The 21,973-nt window shown below is 38.4% G+C and overlaps 1 protein-coding gene across 1 annotated transcript; it reads left to right on the top strand.

Annotated features, from left to right (window-relative positions):
• Nucleotides 1-18,034: 18,034 nt before the first annotated feature.
• LOC110666108 (formate dehydrogenase, mitochondrial) lies at nucleotides 18,035-21,762 on the top strand. The gene is made up of 6 exons (XM_021826489.2): nucleotides 18,035-18,318; nucleotides 19,194-19,365; nucleotides 19,926-20,466; nucleotides 20,780-20,904; nucleotides 21,265-21,377; nucleotides 21,477-21,762. The coding sequence occupies exons 1-6, from the start codon at nucleotides 18,232-18,234 to the stop codon at nucleotides 21,588-21,590; spliced, it is 1,152 nt and encodes a 383-aa protein (XP_021682181.2). The 5' UTR covers nucleotides 18,035-18,231; the 3' UTR covers nucleotides 21,591-21,762.
• Nucleotides 21,763-21,973: the final 211 nt, after the last annotated feature.

Genomic DNA, 21,973 nt, shown 5'->3' on the forward strand with positions numbered 1-21,973 from the left:
GGGATTTATTTTGATCTTAGTTGCCTCACTTGGTAGTCCACTATGGCTACAGGTTACTCCTTAAACGTCAGGTTTTCTTTCAGCTCTACTACATCCGACTGTAGCACATGAGAAGGATCAGGTATGTATTTTCTGAGCATAGAGATGTGAAACACAGGATAAACGTGAGAAAGGTTGGGTAGTAACTCCAACCGGTAGGCAACTGCTCCAACTCTATCAGTAACCTCAAAAAGTCTAATATACCGAGGTGCTAACTTGCTCTTCTTTCCAAATCTCATGACTCCCTTCATCGGAAAAACCTTCAGGAATACACAGTCACCTACTGCAAACTCTACATCCCTCCGTCTGGGGTCTGCATAACTCTTCTGCCAACTGAAAGTTGTTTTCCATCGTTCCCTGATTAAAGGAACTATCTCTGAAGTGTACTGCACTAGGTCTACATCATGCACCTTCGCTTCTCCCATTTCCGTCCAACACAGAGGAGACCTACACTTTCTTCCATATAGTGTCTCATAGGGTGCTATCCCTATGCTGGAATGATAACTGTTGTTATAGGAAAACTCCACCAAAGGTAGCTGATCATCCCATTGACCTCCAAAATCCAAAACACTCATGCGAAGCATGTCTTCCAGTGTTAGGAATGTCCTTTCGAACTATCCATCTGTGTGAGGGTGGAAAGCGGTACTAAAGTTCAACTGTGTGCCAAGTGCCTCCTGTAACTTCCTCTAAAATCAAGAAGTGAACTGGGGCTCTCTGTCAGATATTATGGAAGCAGGAACTCCATGCAATCTGATAATTTCTCGAATATAGAGCCGGGCGTACTATGCCACAGAATATGTAGTCTTCACAGGTAAGAAATGAGCTAACTTAGTTAGGCGGTCTACAATTACCCATATCAAATCATACCCCCGCGTGGTACGAGGCAACCCAGTCACAAAATCCATAGTAATCATTTTCCACTTCCATTCTGGGATAGGGAGCTCTTGCAGCTTCCCTGACGACCTCTGATGTTCAAATTTCACCTTATGAAAAGTCAAGCACTTGGACACAAAGTCTGCTATGTCTCTTTTCATGCCACTCTACCAATAACTATTTTTCACATTATGGTACATCTTGGTGGTGCCTAGGTGGATATTGTACAGTGTATAGTGTGCCTCTCATATGATTTCATTTATGAGATTGTCTACGTCGGGCACACATATCCTGAAACCTTGCATAAGGGTGCCATCATTGGCAAAACCAAACTCACCACCTTCACCCTGCTGTACTTTTTCTATGATCTTCATTAATTATTGGTCTCTGTGCTGGGAAACTCTAACTCTGTCTCACAGGTCTGGCCTCACTGAAAAATGAGCCAACAATACTGTAACACCCCTGATTTTTTTATATATTATTATTGGGCTTCGTGTAGGTATCCTCAATTCGCGGAAATTCGACAGTTGTCCGGATCTGTGAATTTCCCCGAAAAAGTCTCCGAATTGGACCGAGGTTTTGGCTAGCCCCCCATTGTCAGACGTCCCGAGCGCGTTCCCGAAGTCGGAATCGGCAAAGGTAAACCCGAACCTTGTTTTTACGTAATTTTCTAGTGCTTAAATAGGATTAAAAATCCGTAAAATATTCGTGGTAGCTTAGAAAATTATGATTGATTTGATGGGCCCAGGAGGGGCTGTGTGATATGATTGAACTGTTGATATATGGATTGTGAATATAGAAGTGCGTTTTTAGCCCTTTTGCAGGTTGGGTAGGTCCTAGGTATAGGGGAGACTCTGCCGGATTTTCGGCACGACTTAGGACGTAATTGGTCTTTTCTTTGTTTGTATTGAGTCAGATTGTATTAAATAAATGTAATAAAATTGTCAGGTGAGCCGATGACCTTCTTCCTCCGCCACCGCCACAAAGTGATTGTCGTCAAGTCTGTGAGTAAAATATTAATTTTAATTGTAATTTCGATATTATTATATGTTCAGCATGCCCATGCATCACTTTTATGCATATATTTATGTAGTTAAACTCTAGGCACGATTTATGTTGCATTCATAGCGTTGATGTGCCATGGATGTTATTGTGGTAATTTGGAGCGGTGCGTGCGTTGGCGTGCGTGTGATGTGGTGTGGACTATGGATAGGACGGGCGATCCACGGCTTGAGTAATTCGGGACCCGATCCTTCGAGGGGTAGTCACGGCTTGAGTAATTCTGGGACCCTCGATTTGGTTATTAAGTGGAAGTCCGAGTTTGAGTAATTACGGCACCAAGTTGGATTTAAGAGAGCTGTATAGGGGATCAGCTCCCATATGTTATGATTGATACTACAGGGTGTGTGAGTGCTCCAAATTACCTTTTTGATGATATGATGTGAAAATGATGTGGATGTTGCATTTCACTCTACAGGGTGCATTAGATTTAGATAGTTATAGAGATTATGGTTAAAATTGATATTTTACTCTCGAGTCGAATGCTCACTCTGCTCAAAAATTTTTACAGCCACGGAGGATATTTTATTAGGTTAACTCGCTTTTATACTTCGCAGGTTGTTTATCAATATTTGTGTAATTTTATTTACTCCTAGAATTTCCGCATGTGTTAGAAGTATTTATTTGATTATGGTCTGTAATATTATTATCATGTTGGACCTGTAAACGTATAATGATATGCATGTTTGATGGATTGGATGAGGGAGCTGAGCTCCCATTTATTATTATGTTGATGAGTATGTGGAGGGTGAGCTGAGCTCCCCAATTGACTATATATTGTGTTTACAGGTCGGGTGAGTCGAAAACTCCCCGTTGGTAAGTCCATTTTATGGCCGGACTCTGTCCGTTTGTTTTCTTGGAATTGGGCCCAAATGGGCCTTAGAGTTGGGTTACTGAACAGTTAGGCTTACTACGGGCCTCGGGGGCTTTAGGCTGGCCCAGGTCCTAGTGCCGGTCCGGCCCATAGGTTGGGTCGTGACAAATGTGGTATCAGAGCTTAGGCTCCAGATTCTTAGGGAATGTTCATCTAAAGTGTTGGGAAGAGTCTACTAGGAGTCACATGCGGAGTATAGGATTCTGTTTCGTCTTTTCCTGTAATTCTTTGTTTCTAGATTCTACGTTATACCTCGGGAAATATAAGATTACCTCAGTTAGTGTCTTGATTTTCGTGGAGTACACAGAAATGTGAAATAGAGTTAGTAGACATGTGAGATCTATCATGAGGATATGTACTCCAAGAAATGTTATATTTTTATCAGTATGGGTTTAAATGGTGTGCCCATTTTGTGTAAGACACGAGTACATAAAAGTGAGTCTTAAAAGTACAGTTGCCCTAGATAAGGATGAGGATACCACTGCTGGCAATCATCAGTAGATGACCCAGTCAGAATAAGTTTTTGATAATAGAAGATTCAAGAGAGATAAGAAATTGGGAGACCTAGTCTGTCAGGACGTATCGTAGTAACTATACAATGTTCTCGATGTCTGCTCTGTAAGCTGCAGATTACAGTACCGACATGAGATTATTGTGTAGAGCTGCGTGCATCCCCGTGGTGCTCCATAATGAGGGTGTTTAAGATGGCTTCTGTTTTGGTACAATTATGCCAGAGCAGAGTTCTATATTTGCAGAGGAGTTGGGAACTCCTAGCTAAGAGTCTAGAGTTAGAATATTGAAAGGTCACAGTTGGGTGATAACTAGAGTCAGTGACTCAGTTACCCCAGCATAAGCTAGAGTTACATCAAGAGTTGCCATCAGACCAGAGGTTTCGGACTAGTTGCAAAGTAAAGGTGACACTTATAGAGTGAGAATAGTATACCTTATGTGTATCAGTATGGAATAAAGTACAACTCTACTACCTAGAGAAGGTCGAAACTATGAATTGATGATTTATAGAGCTATGATATGATAAAAGAGTCATTAACTTGACATGGTTCTGGCAAGGTGGTAGATGTAGTACCTTTGTTGCAGCAAGTTAGGATATTGTCCTATCTTTTCAGAAGGGATCGAAAGTTATTACTAATAATGGTGACCCACAAAATAGTGCCCCAGATGGGACTGTAGAGTGTGGTAGAGAGTAGTTGGCTCGGGTATCCTGGAGAGGATACAAGTTCCATTATAGGAATCATATATAATCAGATCACGATGGATGTAAATCCTTTGAATTGGATGACGGGTTTGGGTGCCCGAAATCTTAAGTTTTGGAATTGAGTAAACATGGAAAATAATAATAATAAAAATAATAATAAATAAAATTACTGCAGAATCAGTTCTCGAGGTAGTAAGGGTATTATGTAAGCTAAAGGATAAGAATAGAAATCATACGATAAAGGTATGACTGCAATTTCCTGAGTTCCTTTCTGACTTCATATTATTCAAACAGTAGTATAATCTAATTATAATAGTGTTAAGAGTAATAAATTAGCGAAGATAAATCACAGAAGGCCAGTAGACAGAGAAAGTGTAGAATGAAAATTGGGATAATTGATTACAGATGCAATATAATCTAAGTGCTAGTGGGAGTACTAGCTAGAGTGGTCAAAGGACCAAATCTGAGTAGCACAGACATATGATAACGCGCTAGAGACTCTGAAAGATATAGTTAGCAAGTACAGCTGTTATGTTAGGAAGAAGAATGGAACCAGGGATAGAATAGTCAAGTTCTATTTTGGGTAAGACAAAGGAAATAAATGAAAGGACAACCTAAAGAGCGCATAATAAAAGGAACAAAGTTAAGATATAGGATAGGCTAAGTGTTATTCTTGGCAAGGAGAATGACAAGGATGGAAAACCCAAAATGGGACCACATTAGTGAGAAAAGTGATGGAGGTATGGAATACAATAATAATGAGTAAATGTTAGAAGGTGTGTGATGGTATTGCGGACTACCTAAATAGGTAGAGAAAGAGAAGTTAGTAAGCAGTAAGTTGAATAAAAGTCAGTCTAAGGGATCAAATAGGTATGATGAGAGGAAAAGAATGATAGATAATGACACATAGGTTTTAGGTTAGACTTTTGAGATAGTGAGAAGGTAGTTAGAGGTTCGTTATGAATGTCAGGCAAACATTTTTAATGTGATCAACAGAATCACTTTGTAGTGAAGCAATAACGACAGGACAATAGTAGGGGTAGAACGAAAAGTGACAAGTCTGGATGGTTATAAATCACTAGAAAGTTCAAGGATCAAATTAATGACCCTAGATAAGGGTGGAATTAGTGTTGGAAGAATTTATTAGTGAGAGAAATCTTTCAGGAATCAACAAAAGTTAAGGGCACAATAAAAACGATGATAGATATGAATCATAGGTCGAGTATAAGTAAAGTTAATAAATTATAAAATATTATGTCAAGAAGGAAAATGGTACGGTAAAGGGTTCATGCAGATGATACCTTATAGGTAGAGCATAATTGTGCTAGGAGATGATGAAATTTGGAGAGAAAGACCAAGAAACTTAGGTGAAACGTTATAATATGACAATCGGGTGTATTTGAATATAAGAGGATATTTTCTTTCTTTTCAAGTTTAACTTGTGCTTTTGGTTCTAGAAGGTTATATAAGGAACAGAAACTGAGTCAAGGAGACCTAGTTATTGAGAGTTTAGTAGGCACAAATTCATACATAATTTCCTGATATGAGAATGACAGTAAGTGCATACCTAGTATTAAGTATGAAAGGACGAACAGAGTAATGACAGGAGTTAAATTGAGTTAGCTACTAAGGCTTGCAACTGTTTTAAACTATGAGCTGGAGGAAGTACTATTTATGGATGAGATTCAATAGATGAAATTTTTCTATGGGTAATTATAAGTGTTACATAAGGTGAAGAATGTGCTGGTAGGAGTAAATCATAGGGTTAGAATTCTTGAAGTAATGAAACTAGTATTCAAGATAAGACTAAGAAATAAAAAGAAAGTTAAAGATGATGATGGGATAGACATCTTTGAAGGAAAAGGTGTAAGGATGAGATAGGACTAAAATTAAGGAATAAGTACAACAGGTTGAAAAGATACCAACAATACCAAAAAATAGGAAAAGGGAAGTGGATAAGATGCAAAGGACAGGAAGAGAGCTCGATAGAGTCAGTTATAATGATGAGGATAAGGAGTGTCTAACCACTGCCCCTGTGTTAACACTACCTATGAGCGGTGAAGGATACACCGTGTAATGTGACGCCTCCAGAGTTGGCCTAGGGTGTGTTTTGATGCAGAATGGAAAAGTAGTGGCTTATGCTTCAAGGCAGCTGAAGAGGCATGAGCAGAACTATCCCACCCATGATTTGGAAATGGCGGCTGTAGTCTTTGCACTAAAAATCTGGAGACACTACCTGTATAGTGAAGTGTGCGAGATATACACCGACCATAAGAGTTTGAAGTACATCTTCCAACAGAGGGATTTAAACTTGAGACAGAGGAGATGGATGGAGCTTCTGGAAGACTATGATTGCACCATCCAGTACCACCCTGGGAAGGCCAATGTAGTAGCAGATGCTTTAAGCGTAAAAATCTTACAGCGGTTTGCGCACATTTCAGCAGAGAAGAGACTGTTGATTCAGGAAGTACATGAGTTGATGGATCAAGGTTTAATCCTAAATCTTTCAGATGAGGGGGTCTTGTTGGCTCATTTTTCAGTGAGGCCAGACTTGCGAGATAGAGTTAGAGTTTCCCAGCACAGAGACCAACAATTGATGAAGATTATAGAAAGAGTACAGCAAGGTGAAGGTGGTGAGTTTGGATTTGCCAATGATGGCGCCTTAGTGCAAGGTTCTAGGATATGTGTGCCCGATGTAGACAACCTCAGGAATGAAATCATGCGAGAGGCACACTACACACTGTACAGTATCCACCCAGGTTCCACCAAGATGTACCATGATGTGAAAGATAGCTATTGGTGGAATGGCATGAAGAGAGACATAGCAGACTTTGTGTCCAAGTGCTTGACTTGTCAGAAGGTGAAGTTTGAACACCAGAGACCGTCAGGGAAGCTGCAAGAGCTCCCTATCCCAGAATGGAAGTGGGAAATGATCACTATGGATTTTGTGACTGGGTTGCCTCGTACCACGCGAGGATATGATTCGATATGGGTAATTGTAGACCGTCTAACCAAATCAGCTCACTTCTTGCCTGTGAAGACTACATATTCTGTGGCACAGTACACCGGCTCTACATTCGAGAAATAGTCAGATTGCATGGAGTTCCGGCTTCCATAATATTTGACAGAGGGCTGATTCACTTCTCGGTTTTGGAGAAAGTTGCAGGAGGCACTTGGCACCTGATTGAACTTCAGACGGCTTTCCACCCTCGCAGACGGACAGTCCGAAAGGACAATCCAAACACTGGAAGACATGCTTCGCATGAGTGTCTTGGATTTTGGAGGTCAATGGGATGAGCAGCTAGCTTTGGTGGAGTTTGCCTACAACAACAGTTATCACTCCAGCATAGGGATGGCACCCTATGAGGCACTATATGGAAGAAAGTGTAGGTCTCCTCTGTGTTGGACGGAAATGGGAGAAGCGAAGGTGCATGATGTAGACCTAGTGCAGTACACTTCAGAGGTAGTTCCTTTAATCAGGGAACGATTGAAAACAGCTTTCAGTAGGCAGAAGAGTTATGTAGACCCCCAGACGGAGGGATGTGGAGTTTGCAGTAGGCGACTATGTATTCCTGAAGGTTTCTCCGATGAAGGGAGTCATGAGATTTGAAAAAAAGGGCAAGTTGGCACCTCGGTATATCGGACCTTTTGAGGTTACTGATAGAGTTGGAGCAGTTGCCTACCTGTTGGAGCTACCACCCAACCTCTCTCACGTTCATCCCGTGTTTCACATCTCCATGCTCAGGAAATACATTTCCGATCCTTCTCATGTACTGCAGCCGGATGTGATAGAGCTAAAAGAGAACTTGACATTTGAGGAGCAGCCTGTAGCCATAGTGGACTACCAAGTGAGACAGCTGAGATCAAAACAGATCCCTATGGTTAAGGTTTTGTGGAGGAGTCAGTCAGTGGAAGAGTGCACCTGGGAGTCAGAACGGGACATGCGTAGCAAGTACCCTTATCTGTTCAATGTGTAATCATGTACTTTATTCTGCCTTGTGTAAAATTCGAGGACGAATTTTCTGTAAGGGGGGAAGAATGTAACACCCCTGATTTTTTTATATATTATTATTGGGCTTCGTGTAGGTATCCTCAATTCGCGGAAATTCGACAGTTGTCCGGATCTGTGAATTTCCGGCCAGACAGACCAGCTACCAAAAAAGTCTCCGAATTGGACCGAGGTTTTGGCTAGCCCCCCATTGTCAGACGTCCCAAGCGCGTTCCCGAAGTCGGAATCGGCAAAGGTAAACCCGAACCTTGTTTTTACGTAATTTTCTAGTGCTTAAATAGGATTAAAAATCCGTAAAATATTCGTGGTAGCTTAGAAAATTATGATTGATTTGATGGGCCCAGGAGGGGCTGTGTGATATGATTGAACTGTTGATATATGGATTGTGAATATAGAAGTGCGTTTTTAGCCCTTTTGCAGGTTGGGTAGGTCCTAGGTATAGGGGAGACTCTGCCGGATTTTCGGCACGACTTAAGACGTAATTGGTCTTTTCTTTGTTTGTATTGAGTCAGATTGTATTAAATAAATATAATATGATTGTCAGGTGAGCCGATGACCTTCTTCCTCCGCCCACCGCCACGGTGATTGTCGTCAAGTCTGTGAGTAAAATATTAATTTTAATTGTAATTTCGATATTATTATATGTTCAGCATGCCCATGCATCACTTATATGCATATATTTATGTAGTTAAACTCTAGGCACGATTTATGTTGCATTCATAACTGTTGATGTGCCATGGATGTTGTTGTGGTAATTTGGAGCGTGCGTTGGCGTGCGCGTGTGATGTGGTGTGGACTATGGATAGGGCGGGCGCCACGGCTTGAGTAATTCTGGGACCCGATCCTTCGAGGGGTAGTCACGGCTTGAGTAATTATTGGGACCCTCGATTTGGTTATTAAGTGGAAGTCCGAGCTTGAGTAATTGGCCGCACGAGTTGGATTTAAGAGAGTCAGATAGGATCAGCTCCCATATGTTATGATTGATACTACAGGGTGTGTGAGTGCTCCAAATTACCTTTTTGATGATATGATGTGAAAATGATGTGGATGTTGCATTTCACTCTACAGGGTGCATTAGATTTAGATAGTTATAGAGATTATGGTTAAAATTGATATTTTACTCTCTGAGTCGAATGCTCACTCCTGTTCAAAAATTTTTACAGGCCACAGGAGGATATTTTATTCTGGGTTAACCTGCTTTTATACTTCGCAGGTTGTTTATCAATATTTGTGTAATTTTATTTACTCTTAGAATTTCCGCATGTGTTAGAAGTATTTATTTGATTATGGTCTGTAATATTATTATCATGTTGGACCTGTAAACGTATAATGATATGCATGTTTGATGGATTGGATGAGGGAGCTGAGCTCCCATTTATTATTATGTTGATGAGTATGTGGAGGGTGAGCTGAGCTCCCCAATTGACTATATATTGTGTTTACAGGTCGGGTGAGTCGAAAACTCCCCGTTGGTAAGTCCATTTTATGGCCGGACTCTGTCCGTTTGTTTTCTTGGAATTGGGCCCAAATGGGCCTTAGAGTTGAGTTACTGAACAGTTAGGCTTACTACGGGCCTCGGGGGCTTTAGGCTGGCCCAGGTCCTAGTGCCGGTCCGGCCCATAGGTTGGGTCGTGAGAAATACCCCCTCATCTGAAAGATCTAAGATCAGACCTTGATCCATTAACTCATGTACTTCCTGAATCAACGGTCTCTTCTCCGCTGATATGTGCGCCAAGCTGCCAGAAAATTTTTTGCTCAAAGCATCCGCTACTACATTGGCCTTCATAGGGTGGTACTGGATGGTATAATCATAGTCTTTCAGATGCTCCATCTATCTCCTCTATCTCAAATTTAAATCCCTTTGTTGGAAGATGTACTTCAAACTCTTGTGGTCGGTGTATATCTCACACACTTCACCATACAGGTAGTGTCTCCAAATCTTTAGTGCAAAGACTACAGCAACCATTTCCAAATCATGGGTGGGGTAGTTCTGCTCATGCCTCTTCAGCTGCCTTGAAGCATAAGCCACTACTTTTCCATTCTGCATCAAAACACACCCTAAGCCAACTTTGGAGGCGTCATAGTACACGGTAAATTCTTCACCACTCATCGGTAGTGTCAACACAGGGGCAGTGGTTAGACACTCTTTAAGCTTCTGGAAACTCTCCTCACAATCATCTGTCCAAATGAATGGAACATTCTTCCGAGTCAATTAGTTAGGGGAGCTGCTATTTTGAAAAAAATCCTGCACAAAATGCCTATAGTAGCCAGCTAAGCTCAGAAAACTTCGCACCTTAGTGACTGTTGTAGGCCTAAGCCAATGAGTTACAGCCTCAATTTTCTTGGGATCCACTTGAATGCCTTCACTAGAAACACATGTCCTAAGAATGAGATGCTTTCTAGCCAAAATTCACATTTTGAAAATTTGGCATACAGCTGGTGCTCCCTCAAAGTCTGCAATACCATCCTCAAATGCCACACATGTTCTTCTTCGATCCGAGAGTATACCAAAATGTCATCTATGAATACGATGACAAAACGGTTTAGGAATGGCCTAAACACCCTGTTCATCAAGTCCATAAAGGCTGCTGGTGCATTAGTGAGTCCAAAAGACATCAACAACAACTCATAATGACCATATCTTGTCCTGAATGCTATTTTGGACACATCCTCATTCCTGATTCTCAACTGATGGTAGCTTGATCGTAGGTCTATCTTGGAAAAGAATCTAGCTCCTTAGAGCTGTTCAAACAGATCATCGATCTGAGGAAGTGGATACTTATTCTTCACAGTTACCCTATTCAGCTGTCTATAATCAATACACAACCTCAAAGACCTATCTTTCTTTCTCACAAATAAAACATGAGTCCCCCAGAGTGAAATGCTCGGACGTATGAAACCCTTGTCCAAAAGCTTCTGTAGTTGCTCTTTTAGCTCTTTCAATTCTGCTGGTGCCATCCTATAAGGCGGCATTGATATGGGATTTGTACCCGACACAATATCAATGCAGAACTCTATTTCCCTTCCTGGTGGCAACCCTGGAAGCTCCTCAGGGAAGACATCCATGAATTCTCTGACAACAGGAATATTTTCCGTGTTGACACTTTCTACAGATGTATCTCTCACCAATGCCAAATACCCTTGACATCCACGCTTCAACATTTTTCTAGCACTAATTGCTGACACCAAATTATATGGAGCTACGCTCCTGTCACCATCAAAGCTAAACTCTTCCACACTAGGTATATGGAAATACACCTTTTTGTTCCTGCAGTCTAGAGTGGCATAATGAGTTGCCAACCAATCCATTCCCAAAATTATATCGAAATCCATTACTGGTAGAGGAACTAAGTCTGCTAGGAAGATTCATCCATCCATACTACTGGGCTATCCGAAAAAACCATATCTACATCTATGTTGTCACTAAGCGGGGTAGCTACAGACAAAGGGCATTCTAAAGTTGTAGGGTTCCTACCCAATCTCATGGCAAACACTGGGGAGACAAATGAGTGCGTAGCACCCGGATCTATCAAAGCACGAGCCTCATAGGAATAGACTCGAAGAATACCTACCACAACTGCATTGGAAGCCTGAGCATCCTGGTGGGTCAGGGTGAAAACCCGAGCTTGACCCCTACCCTGCGTTGCAGAACCCTGATATTGACTTCTACCTCCTGATCTGCCTCCAAATCTATGTCCCCCTTGTCCTCGGCCCTGCTGGCCACTGAATTAACTGCCTGCCATGTTGGAAGCACCAGGATACAACTAGCGAGGAACATTTGCAATAGAACCCTGTGACCCCATCTGTGGCTCGCTAAACACGGAGCATTCCCTAGCAAAGTGACCTGGTTGGCCACACCTGAAACATACTCCTGTACCCATCAGACAAGGTCCTGAATGTCCTCTTCCATACTGTGCGTAAGGTACCAAGGACGATCATGAACCAGACCTAGAACTGTTGTATCCCGAACTGTGACCATTGCTGGAATCGTACCATGGTCTGAATCCTCGAGATTTGTGTCTAAAACCACTCCTCTTGTTCCTACTTTTTCCTCTGTAATTACTTTGGCCTCTGCTATCTGGAGCACCCATGTGGGAAACACCTGAAGAACCCTCTGCTCTATTTTTCTTTGCTCTTCCATTGTCATCTCCAGTGTAGCTAATCTCAATCTGTCAGGCTCGATCAATTACCACATCAAAAGACTGATCAGACATCATGGCTAGGTTTGCATACCTCCTGTCCAGCCCCTTTAGGAACCTTTTCACCTTCATACTTTCTGTAGCCACTGCTGTAGGGGCATATCTGCTCAGTTCCAGAAATTCTGTAGCATATTCATCTACAGACCTGCCATTCTTCCTTAAGGCCTCAAAGGCCCACTGCTTTTGATCTTTGAAACTTTTTGGCACAAACCTGTTGATAAACAGTTCCACAAACTGGGTTCATGACAAACCTTCCATCCGAGGTAATATATAGTCATTCATCCATTGTCTAGGCATAGGCCCCATGACATACAGCACACACTCTATGAGCCTCCTATCAGTCAACTGCAACTCCATCCCTGCCTGTTTGCAGGAATCCAAAAACCGATAGGCATCGTCTGACACATCATAAGTACCAGGCACCAATTTCTTAAAATTAATTATTTGTTTGTACGATTCCCCTCTTGGTGCGGTGGACTGCTGCTGTTGGGGAGGGAGGACCATATACTATGTCATCATATCGATGGTTCTCTGCAAACTAGCTAGAGTAGCTGCCATTGGGTCTATGGGACCCTGTGCCATAAAAGACTGATTCTGAACTGATGGTAGCTGCTCTTCTACTTGAGCAGCTCTAGGCCTCCTACCCTGCCTCCTCGGGGCAGGCGCCTCATCTTGTGTCGACACCTCGTCAAGCACATCTGGTTCTGGTGCAGTGGCAGCTCTCCTGCTTCTACGCATTTTCCTGAAATTCAGCAGTATTAGCCCACAAAATTCCAAAACTACATATTACACAGCTCTATAGACTCATATTTATACATAATATATGAAGCAGAAACTAGAAACAAAGATGACAATGCAAGACGAATGTGGACCCTATTTTCTGCATGTGACTCCTATTAGACTCTTTCCAACACTTTAGACAATTTTCCCTATGAATCTGGAGCCTAAGCTCTGATACCACATTTGTCATAACCCAACCTATGGGCCAGATCGGCATTAGGACCTGGGCCAGCCTAAAGCCCCCGAGGCTCGTAGTAAGCCTAATTATTCCTCAACCCAACTCTAAGGCCCATTTGGGCCCAATTTCAAGAATTCAACTAGACAGAGTCTGGCCATAAAATGGACCTTTTAACGGGAAGTTTTTGACTCGCCCAACCTGTAAACACAATGTATAATCAATTGGGGAGCTCAGCTCATCCTCCACATACTCATAATAACATAAAGTCAAATGGGAGCTCAGCTCCCTCATCCAGTCCAACATACATGTATATAATAAGTTTAAAGGTCCAACATGATAAATTATATATTACAGACCCAAATTAAATAAATATTTCTAACACATGTGGAAATTCTAAGAGTTAACAGAATTATACAAACATTAATAAATGACTTGCGAAGAAGAAAAGCAGGTTAATCACAATAATAATCCTCCTGTAGCCTTGAAAAATAATGAACAGGAGTGAGCATTCGACTTAGAGAGTAAAATATCAATTTTAACTATAATCTCTATAGCTATATAATGCTAATGCACCCTGTAGAGTGAAATACAACATTGTCAAATTTTCACATCATAACAGCAAAAAGGTAATCTGGAGCACTCACACACCCGATAAGGTCAAACAATATATATATGGGAGCTGATCCCCTATATAGCCCTCTTAATCCAACCTGTGCCAGTGAAAAAATCAAGCCAGACTTTTGCTTCATAAACCAAATCGGGGTCCCAGTGAAGAACTCAAGCCGTGTCTACCCCGAAGGACCGGGTCCCAGCAAAGATCTCAAGCTGTGTCTACCCGTGTTGTCCATAGCCAACACCATACCACACGCACGCCAACTCACGCACACTGCTCCAAATTACCACAACAACATCCATGGCACTTTAACAGTTGTGAATGTAACATAAAACGTGCCTAGAGTTTAACTACATAGATACATATTTATAAGTGATGCATGAGCATGCTTGAACATATAATAACATCGAAATTACAATTAAAATTAATATTTTACTCACAGACTTAACCGTAGTCACTGTGGCGGCTGGGCAGAGGAGGAAGGTTGTCTCGGCTCACCTGAAAATTTTATTACAATTATTTAGTACATTTGACTCAATACAAACTAAGAAAAAGACCAAAGATGTCCTAAGTCGTGCCGAAAATTCGGCAGAGTCTCCCCTATACCTAAGACCTACCCAACCTGCAAAAGGGCTTAAAATGCACTTTTATATTCACAAGCCATACACCCACAACTCAATCACATCACACACCCCCTCCTGGGCCCATCCAAACAATCATCAATCACAACATGTAAAATTACAATTTAGTCCTCATATTTTCTCCCTCTTGCAAAAACTACCCAAATGAGTTCTAAAAATTATAAAACTTTGCCTCACGGTCCTTAGCATCATTACTAAGCTAGTGCAAAAGGAATTATAATTTTCTGAGCTACCACGAATATTTCATGAATTTTTAATCAAATTCAAGCATTAGAAAATTATGAAAAAGTAATGTTAGGGTTTACCTATGCTGATTCCGACCTAGGGAATGCACTCGGGACGTCTGACAATGTTGGGCTAGCCAAAATCTCGACCCAATTCTGAGACTTTTTCGGTAGCCTGTCTGTCTGGTCTGAAATTCATAGACTGGGGCAACTGTCGAATTTCCACAAATTGAAGGTATCTACACGAAGCTCACAACACGGGGGTTAGTATATAATTTTTACGAAATTTTCTAAGCTCATTTAATGCTCGAAAAAATACTACGAAGTTTCATGGGATTCACCGAAAAACGGTGTCGAAAAATTTTGAAATTTATATTGTCGCAAAGTTCTCAATGAGTGGAGCGCTCTGGTACTCTCGGTTTTCTCGTGGGGTTCACGGTTTGCGAGAAATATAGCCCAAAAATCGAAATGGGCTAAAACTTCCCGAACAAAAATTGGGCAAACCGCTCTATGGATTTTGGTGTTCTTGGTGTCTATGGAAAACTCTCGAGGTGTAGATGGTGTTTGACACAAGACCCGGGCCAATTGGTGGCCGGATAGGCCGAATTTCGGCCGGGAAGCTGAAATGGCGTGCTACACGTCGCGTCTCTTCGCAGGTCATTTTCGGCCGCCTGGAAGGCCGGTCGGCTGTGGGGGAAGGCTGGGGCAGTGCGTCGGCGAGGTGGGGAGGGTTGGGTGGAGGTGGCGCGGCGTGGGGAGGAGGGAGGAGAGAGAAAACGAGAGAGGGAGGAAGAAAGGTCAGGCGTGCGGCGGAAGGGAGAAGAAGAAAAAGAAAGGCCGGTCCGATCTGATCCGGTTCGATTCTGCCAGTCTGATTCAAGATACAAAATTTTAAATTTTTACTATGCCTTGGGATAAAAACAAGGCCTAAAAATTTTGAAAAAATTTTAAAAAACTCAAAAAAATTCGTAGAGTCCAAATATATTTTTAGTTTTGCCACGTGGTCTTTAAATTAATTTTAAAAATCATCAAAGTTTTATATTTTTGGAAAATTAAATCCGATTTCTAAAATCCGAAAAATTTTAAATAATTTCCTAAAATTCAAATAAAATAAAATATTAATATTTACTCATAATATAATAAATTTAAATTTAGGGGTGTTACATATTATTTTTAAATTATATATTATTAATTTATATGTTATTAATAAAAATATAATTATAAGAATATATTATTAATGAAAATTATATTATAGCTATATATTATTGATAAATATTATATACATTATTATTTAAAAATTTCACATAATTCAATTATTCTTATTATCAATAACTGAATTGATAACTTTTCTTTTTGATAAAAAAACCTTGGCAATTCATTACAAGCTATAAGATAAGTGTAGAATAATTTTTTCATAAGAAAAAAAAAATATAAATATGGATAATAAAATTTTTCTATTTAAAAATGATATAGACGAATAAAATGATATTTCGTATAATAATTAATCTATTTTTATTTTGGATAACTAAATAAATTTTTTTTATAATATTTTATTTTTCAGGAACTTATTGATTCTGTTACCTTTAATGGATATTAAACCATCAAGCAGAAATATATTACATTATCAAATTTTATTAATAGAAAAATATTACCTATTTTTAAATATTTAAAGTCTCTAATAAAAAGATATCTATGATTACACTATATTTTTAATTGTTAAAAAATTCTTTCAAATATAATACTATAAAAAATAAATAAAATTCTACTAAAGTATGAAAATAAGATCAATAATGCGGAGAATAGAATATATATATATATATATATATATATATCAAACTTCTATTATAGAAGTTAGAAGCTTATAGTGCATACTCCTGAATCACAACCAATTCTTCATATTCCACATAGGACATTGAAATTCGCCATGTCAAGAGACTAGCCGCCTCATTTGAAGTAGATGGCCATAAGATCCAATTCTCCATATTAATCAAAGAAAAATATCAACACTGGACAGCAGTTGGTGGCATCTGGGGTAGTGTTGTACATGGATTAGAAGATAGCAAATTGAAATTCGCCATGTCAAGAGACTAGCCGCCTCATTTAAAGTAGATGGCCACAAGATTTTATTTTATTTTGACTTTGTTACATTTTGCGGTTTTGAGATTTGTAATTATAAAATTAACTTAATACACATTTACTTGGTTGCTTAAGAGTCAGATCTCAATTTTTACGTTTTTAATCACTATTTTAAATTATTTGATGAATGTAATTTTTAAATTAAAAATTACATTTATATTACTTAAAATTAATTATTTTTTTTATTTTAATTATTAACTGATGATCACAATAAATTTATTAACAATAAAATTATTATTGTTAATAAATATAAAAATAATTTATTAACAATATCAAAAATATTTTTTTTTTACTTTAAAAGATAAATTTTAACTTTTATTTAAAAAATTCAAATAAAAACTAAGGACCACCTTATTTTTCTTCATTTTCTTAGGTTTTTTCATATTTTAAATTTAATTCATTATTATTTTAATATATTTTTTTATTCAATGAAAGTTCATTGTGTCAGAATAATATAGAGATTAGAATAATAATTATGAACTATAAGATATATAGACGGAGAGACTCAAATTAAATATTTTTAATTCCTTAAGTTTTAAAAATTTAAAATAGCTAATTAAACCACTTTGATTAGTGCCATTTCAACAATTAGTTTATAACATCACATGATAATTTATTTAGTAAATCATTATATATATACTCTAATAATTGATCATGATGAATCTATCATGAGATTTTTTTATGATCAATAATCACAATAAAATTGTTATTGTGTTCTAAAATTTTTTCACATTTTAAGGCTTACAAGATATATAGACGGAGAGATTCAAATTAAATATTTTTAATTATTCCTTGCTTTTTAAAAATAAAAAAATAACCAATTAAACCACTTTGATTAGTGTCATTTCAATAATTAATTTATAACATCACATGAGAATTTATTTAGTATATATATATATATATATATATATATATATATATATATATATATATATATATATATCTAATCATTGATCATGATGTATTTATCTTGAGACTTTTTTTATAATCAATAATCACAATAAAATTATTATTATGTTTTAAATATTTTTTTTATATTTTAAGGCTTTTAAACATCATAAAATAATAATTAAATTCAATAAAGTATTTAATGTCTATATTTATCAAAATGATAATAAAGTACAAAATATAAATAATAAAATTGAAATGATGAATGGGAAGGAAAGCAAATGCAAGAAATAATTTTATGCTTTCATTTTCTCAATTAAGCCGAAAGTTTATCAAATAGCTTAAAATAAGAAAGAGGACAAACAGAAGGAGAAGAAAAAGTTGCCCAAATCATGAACTCTGGCTTTATATAAACGCTTTCCACTGCACCCTCACTCACAGCACATTTCTCATTTTCTTGCCTCAGTTTCTTCTTCAATTGTAACTCTTCAGCTCAAAATTGGCCATGAGGAGTGCTGCTATCTCTGCAATTCGCGCTTTCGCTTCATCTTCTAGGATTTCTGGCTCTCCAGTTATCGCTAGACACTTGCATGTAAGCAAACCAATCCTTTTTCTATTATTTTTTGATAAAGTTTAATTTATTTCGAAGATTATGTGCTGAACAAAAAAACCACTATCTTCTCATGGCTATCCCTCTGATCACTGATCAGCATTCAGCAATGTAATTAGCTCCCTTCGCGCTTATCGTAGAACTCTGTTGATGTGGGATGGTCAAAATTTTGTGGAAAATTTATTTCCGGCAATTCAACGGTCTAGATTCAGTCTTGTACTGTTAAAAAACTGATCGGTGAGGGGTTGTTTCGTCGGAATAATTTCACTTAATAACTTAAAGTTCCCAAGTTAACAAAATTAACTTGTTTTAGATTGTCAAAGTGACTACAAGCAGAGTGTTTGAATCACAAAACACTGATAAACGACGACGTTTAAGTGGGCTAACGTCTGCCAAAGTACAAGGAATTCTAACGTGGCGGTGGACCGCGCATATATGGTGTGCCACTCTGTTCTGACTCGTTATCCAGCTCCTTTGTCTTGTGGCCCCCACCTAATTTTTCGTCGACGGCGTTGGAGGATCGAAGTATATACGGTTACACCGAATAACTTCTCTGTTTTAGTCCTAAAAAATTTGAGGTTAATACAATGGTAAAACTAGTTAAGATTGCGATTTTAGAACTAAAAGGTAAGAGCTGACTTCTACAGGGATTTCTTTCTACAGATATCAAAATCTTGTGCTGTCTTAAGTCTATCGTGATCTAAACAAGAATTTATTCTAATTTTATGGTGTGAAAATGCTCAAATAATAAAAATAGATAAATATAGAAAGAAACAAAACCAAAAGGGTGGATTAATGAATCTTTGTTTTGCCATGAATGTTCAATTATTTTCCTGTAATGGCTTGCGTGCACCTAGGCCTCTGCGGGGAGCAAAAAGATTGTGGGTGTTTTCTACAAGGCCAATGAGTATGCTGCAATGAATCCCAATTTTTTGGGGTCTGCGGAGGGAGCTTTAGGCATACGTGAGTGGTTGGAATCACAAGGTCACCAATACATTGTCACTGATGACAAAGAAGGACCAAACTGTGGTAAGTGTATTTGTACCGCTACCTAACCTTTACGTAGTGTTCATATACATAGAGTAACCTTGATTGATGATGCATTTCAAGAGCCTGCAAATATAGGAAACTATCAATCCACAGTAATAGTTATTAAACATCAATTTTGTTTGCTGTCGTTGCATTTGCTGCACAGTAAAATTTAATTCCAACTTTTTTTTTCTCCATTTATTAGAGAATAAACACTCACTGGTATAAGGCATAATCAAACCAATGATCAGTTATAGCACATTGTTCGCGATTACATGGATTCTTGTTGTTTGTCAAACCTATTATGTTTTGATGGTGATGAAATTTTAGAATTTTTGCTTATTATTTCAGTAGAAGTGACTGGTAATATGGGAATAATGCTGGCTCTAGATTGCAAGTTCATATATAAATGTCCATTTTGATTGTGCATCAGTGTGGTATTGCATTAGAGTAGCAATCTTTTAAGAATTTGATTACAAGGATATTTATAAAGCTAAGTTGTTGTTGTTGTCGTCCTTTTTTTTTTTTTTTTTTTTTTTTTTTTTTTTTTTCTGTCACAGAACTTGAAAAGCATATTCCTGATCTCCATGTCCTCATAAGCACACCCTTCCACCCTGCCTATGTCACGGCAGAAAGGATTAAGAAGGCCAAAAACTTGCAACTGCTTCTCACAGCCGGAGTTGGCTCTGACCATATAGATTTGAAGGCCGCAGCTGCTGCTGGGCTAACTGTTGTAGAGGTCACAGGAAGCAATGTAGTCTCTGTTGCAGAGGATGAGCTCATGAGAATTCTTATTCTTGTCCGAAATTTCTTACCTGGACATCATCAAGTTATTAATGGGGAATGGAATGTAGCAGGTATTGCTTACAGAGCCTATGATCTTGAAGGAAAGACAGTGGGAACTGTTGGTGCTGGACGCATTGGCAGGCTTTTGCTCCAGCGGTTGAAACCTTTCAATTGTAATCTTCTCTATCATGATCGACTTAAGATGGATCCTGAATTGGAGAACCAGACTGGGGCAAAATTTGAAGAGGATCTCGATTCAATGCTTCCCAAATGTGACATAGTTGTCATCAACACTCCTCTTACAGAGAAGACAAGGTATGATTTTGACTAGTTCAAATTCACAAGTTCTAATTCCCCCTCCCCAATTTGATATTTTGTTTTTTCATTTTTGCCAAGTGCTTTCCTTAAGCTTTAGGTTCATGCATGATTACACGCTCAATTACAATGATCATTTGGAGCTCATAGAACTCTGTGAACAACTATTTTGTCTTCAGATAGCTTGAATAGGCTATTGTAATTAATAGTACAATTTTGTGAACAACTACTCTGTCTTTAAATTGATTAATTAGGTTATTATAATTAATATTTCTATGTCATCTAAACATGATTCTTTGTCTTTGCGGTTCAGGGCATTGTTTAACAAAGATAGGATCGCAAAGATGAAGAAAGGGGTTCTCATTGTTAATAATGCTCGAGCAGCAATCATGGATACACAGGCAGTTGTTGATGCTTGCTCTAGTGGACGTATTGGAGGTAAGAAACTAGTTAGCTGAAAATTAAGAGCCAAGAATGTTGAAACCTATTTACTTCATGCATGATACCATATTTGAATGTTGTTACTAATCCTTTAAATTTTCACCAAGTCTCCCTTTCTTTGCCTAGGATAAAAGGAATTTTTTTTATATATTAAATATAAAATACTATTTAATTTTTAGTGGGGAGGGCAAGCCCACCCATTGAAAATGTTTTATGAATAAATTATCGTTGCTACTTATTAAGTTCTCTATATTTGCATGATGAGTATTGCAAGCTCCAATAATAAGGTTTAGCTGCTTATCAAATAAATAAATAAATAATGATGTATAGCTGATATGCTTACTGATAAATTTGCAGGTTATAGTGGGGATGTTTGGCATCCACAGCCAGCACCAAAGGACCATCCATGGCGTTATATGCCAAATCAAGCTATGACCCCTCATATTTCTGGAACCACCATTGATGCACAAGTATGATATGCTCCTCAAGTTGTGAATTTACCGTTAATGGCTTTCATTTCATTTGTTATTTTTCTTTCTTCAAACTCAAATTGAATGGAAATTGTGCAGTTGCGATATGCAGCTGGAGTGAAAGACATGCTTGATAGATACTTCAAGGGAGAACAATTTCCGCTACAGAATTACATTGTGAAGGAAGGCAAAATAGCAAGTCAATATCAGTGAGTTGTTTAGAAGTGTATTTTTCAAGGTCCAAGAATAACGTACCTTTATAGAGATTCCCAGTTTTCCATGAGAAAACAATAATGCTGTAACTATTTTACTCACGATGGTTATAATCCATCTGCAATTTCATGATCTATGCATTTATATCAGTATCTTATTATCGTGTGATAAATTTTCCCCTCACCTTTGGTCAAAACCGGTGTGTGATTGGACGTGTTAATTCCATTAATTTGAACTTTTGGGATCTGTTGGTGCTTGGAGTATGCAAGTTGAATCTTCATACTGAAATAGCAAATCCTGTTTGTGATTTGGGAATGAAATTCCATTCTTTCTCAAGTGCTCCTGTTTCATTTCATAATAAAGATGTGGAATTTGCATAAAGG

The sequence above is a fragment of the Hevea brasiliensis genome, chromosome 15 (genome assembly GCF_030052815.1).
Source record: "Hevea brasiliensis isolate MT/VB/25A 57/8 chromosome 15, ASM3005281v1, whole genome shotgun sequence".
NCBI lineage: Eukaryota > Viridiplantae > Streptophyta > Magnoliopsida > Malpighiales > Euphorbiaceae > Hevea > Hevea brasiliensis.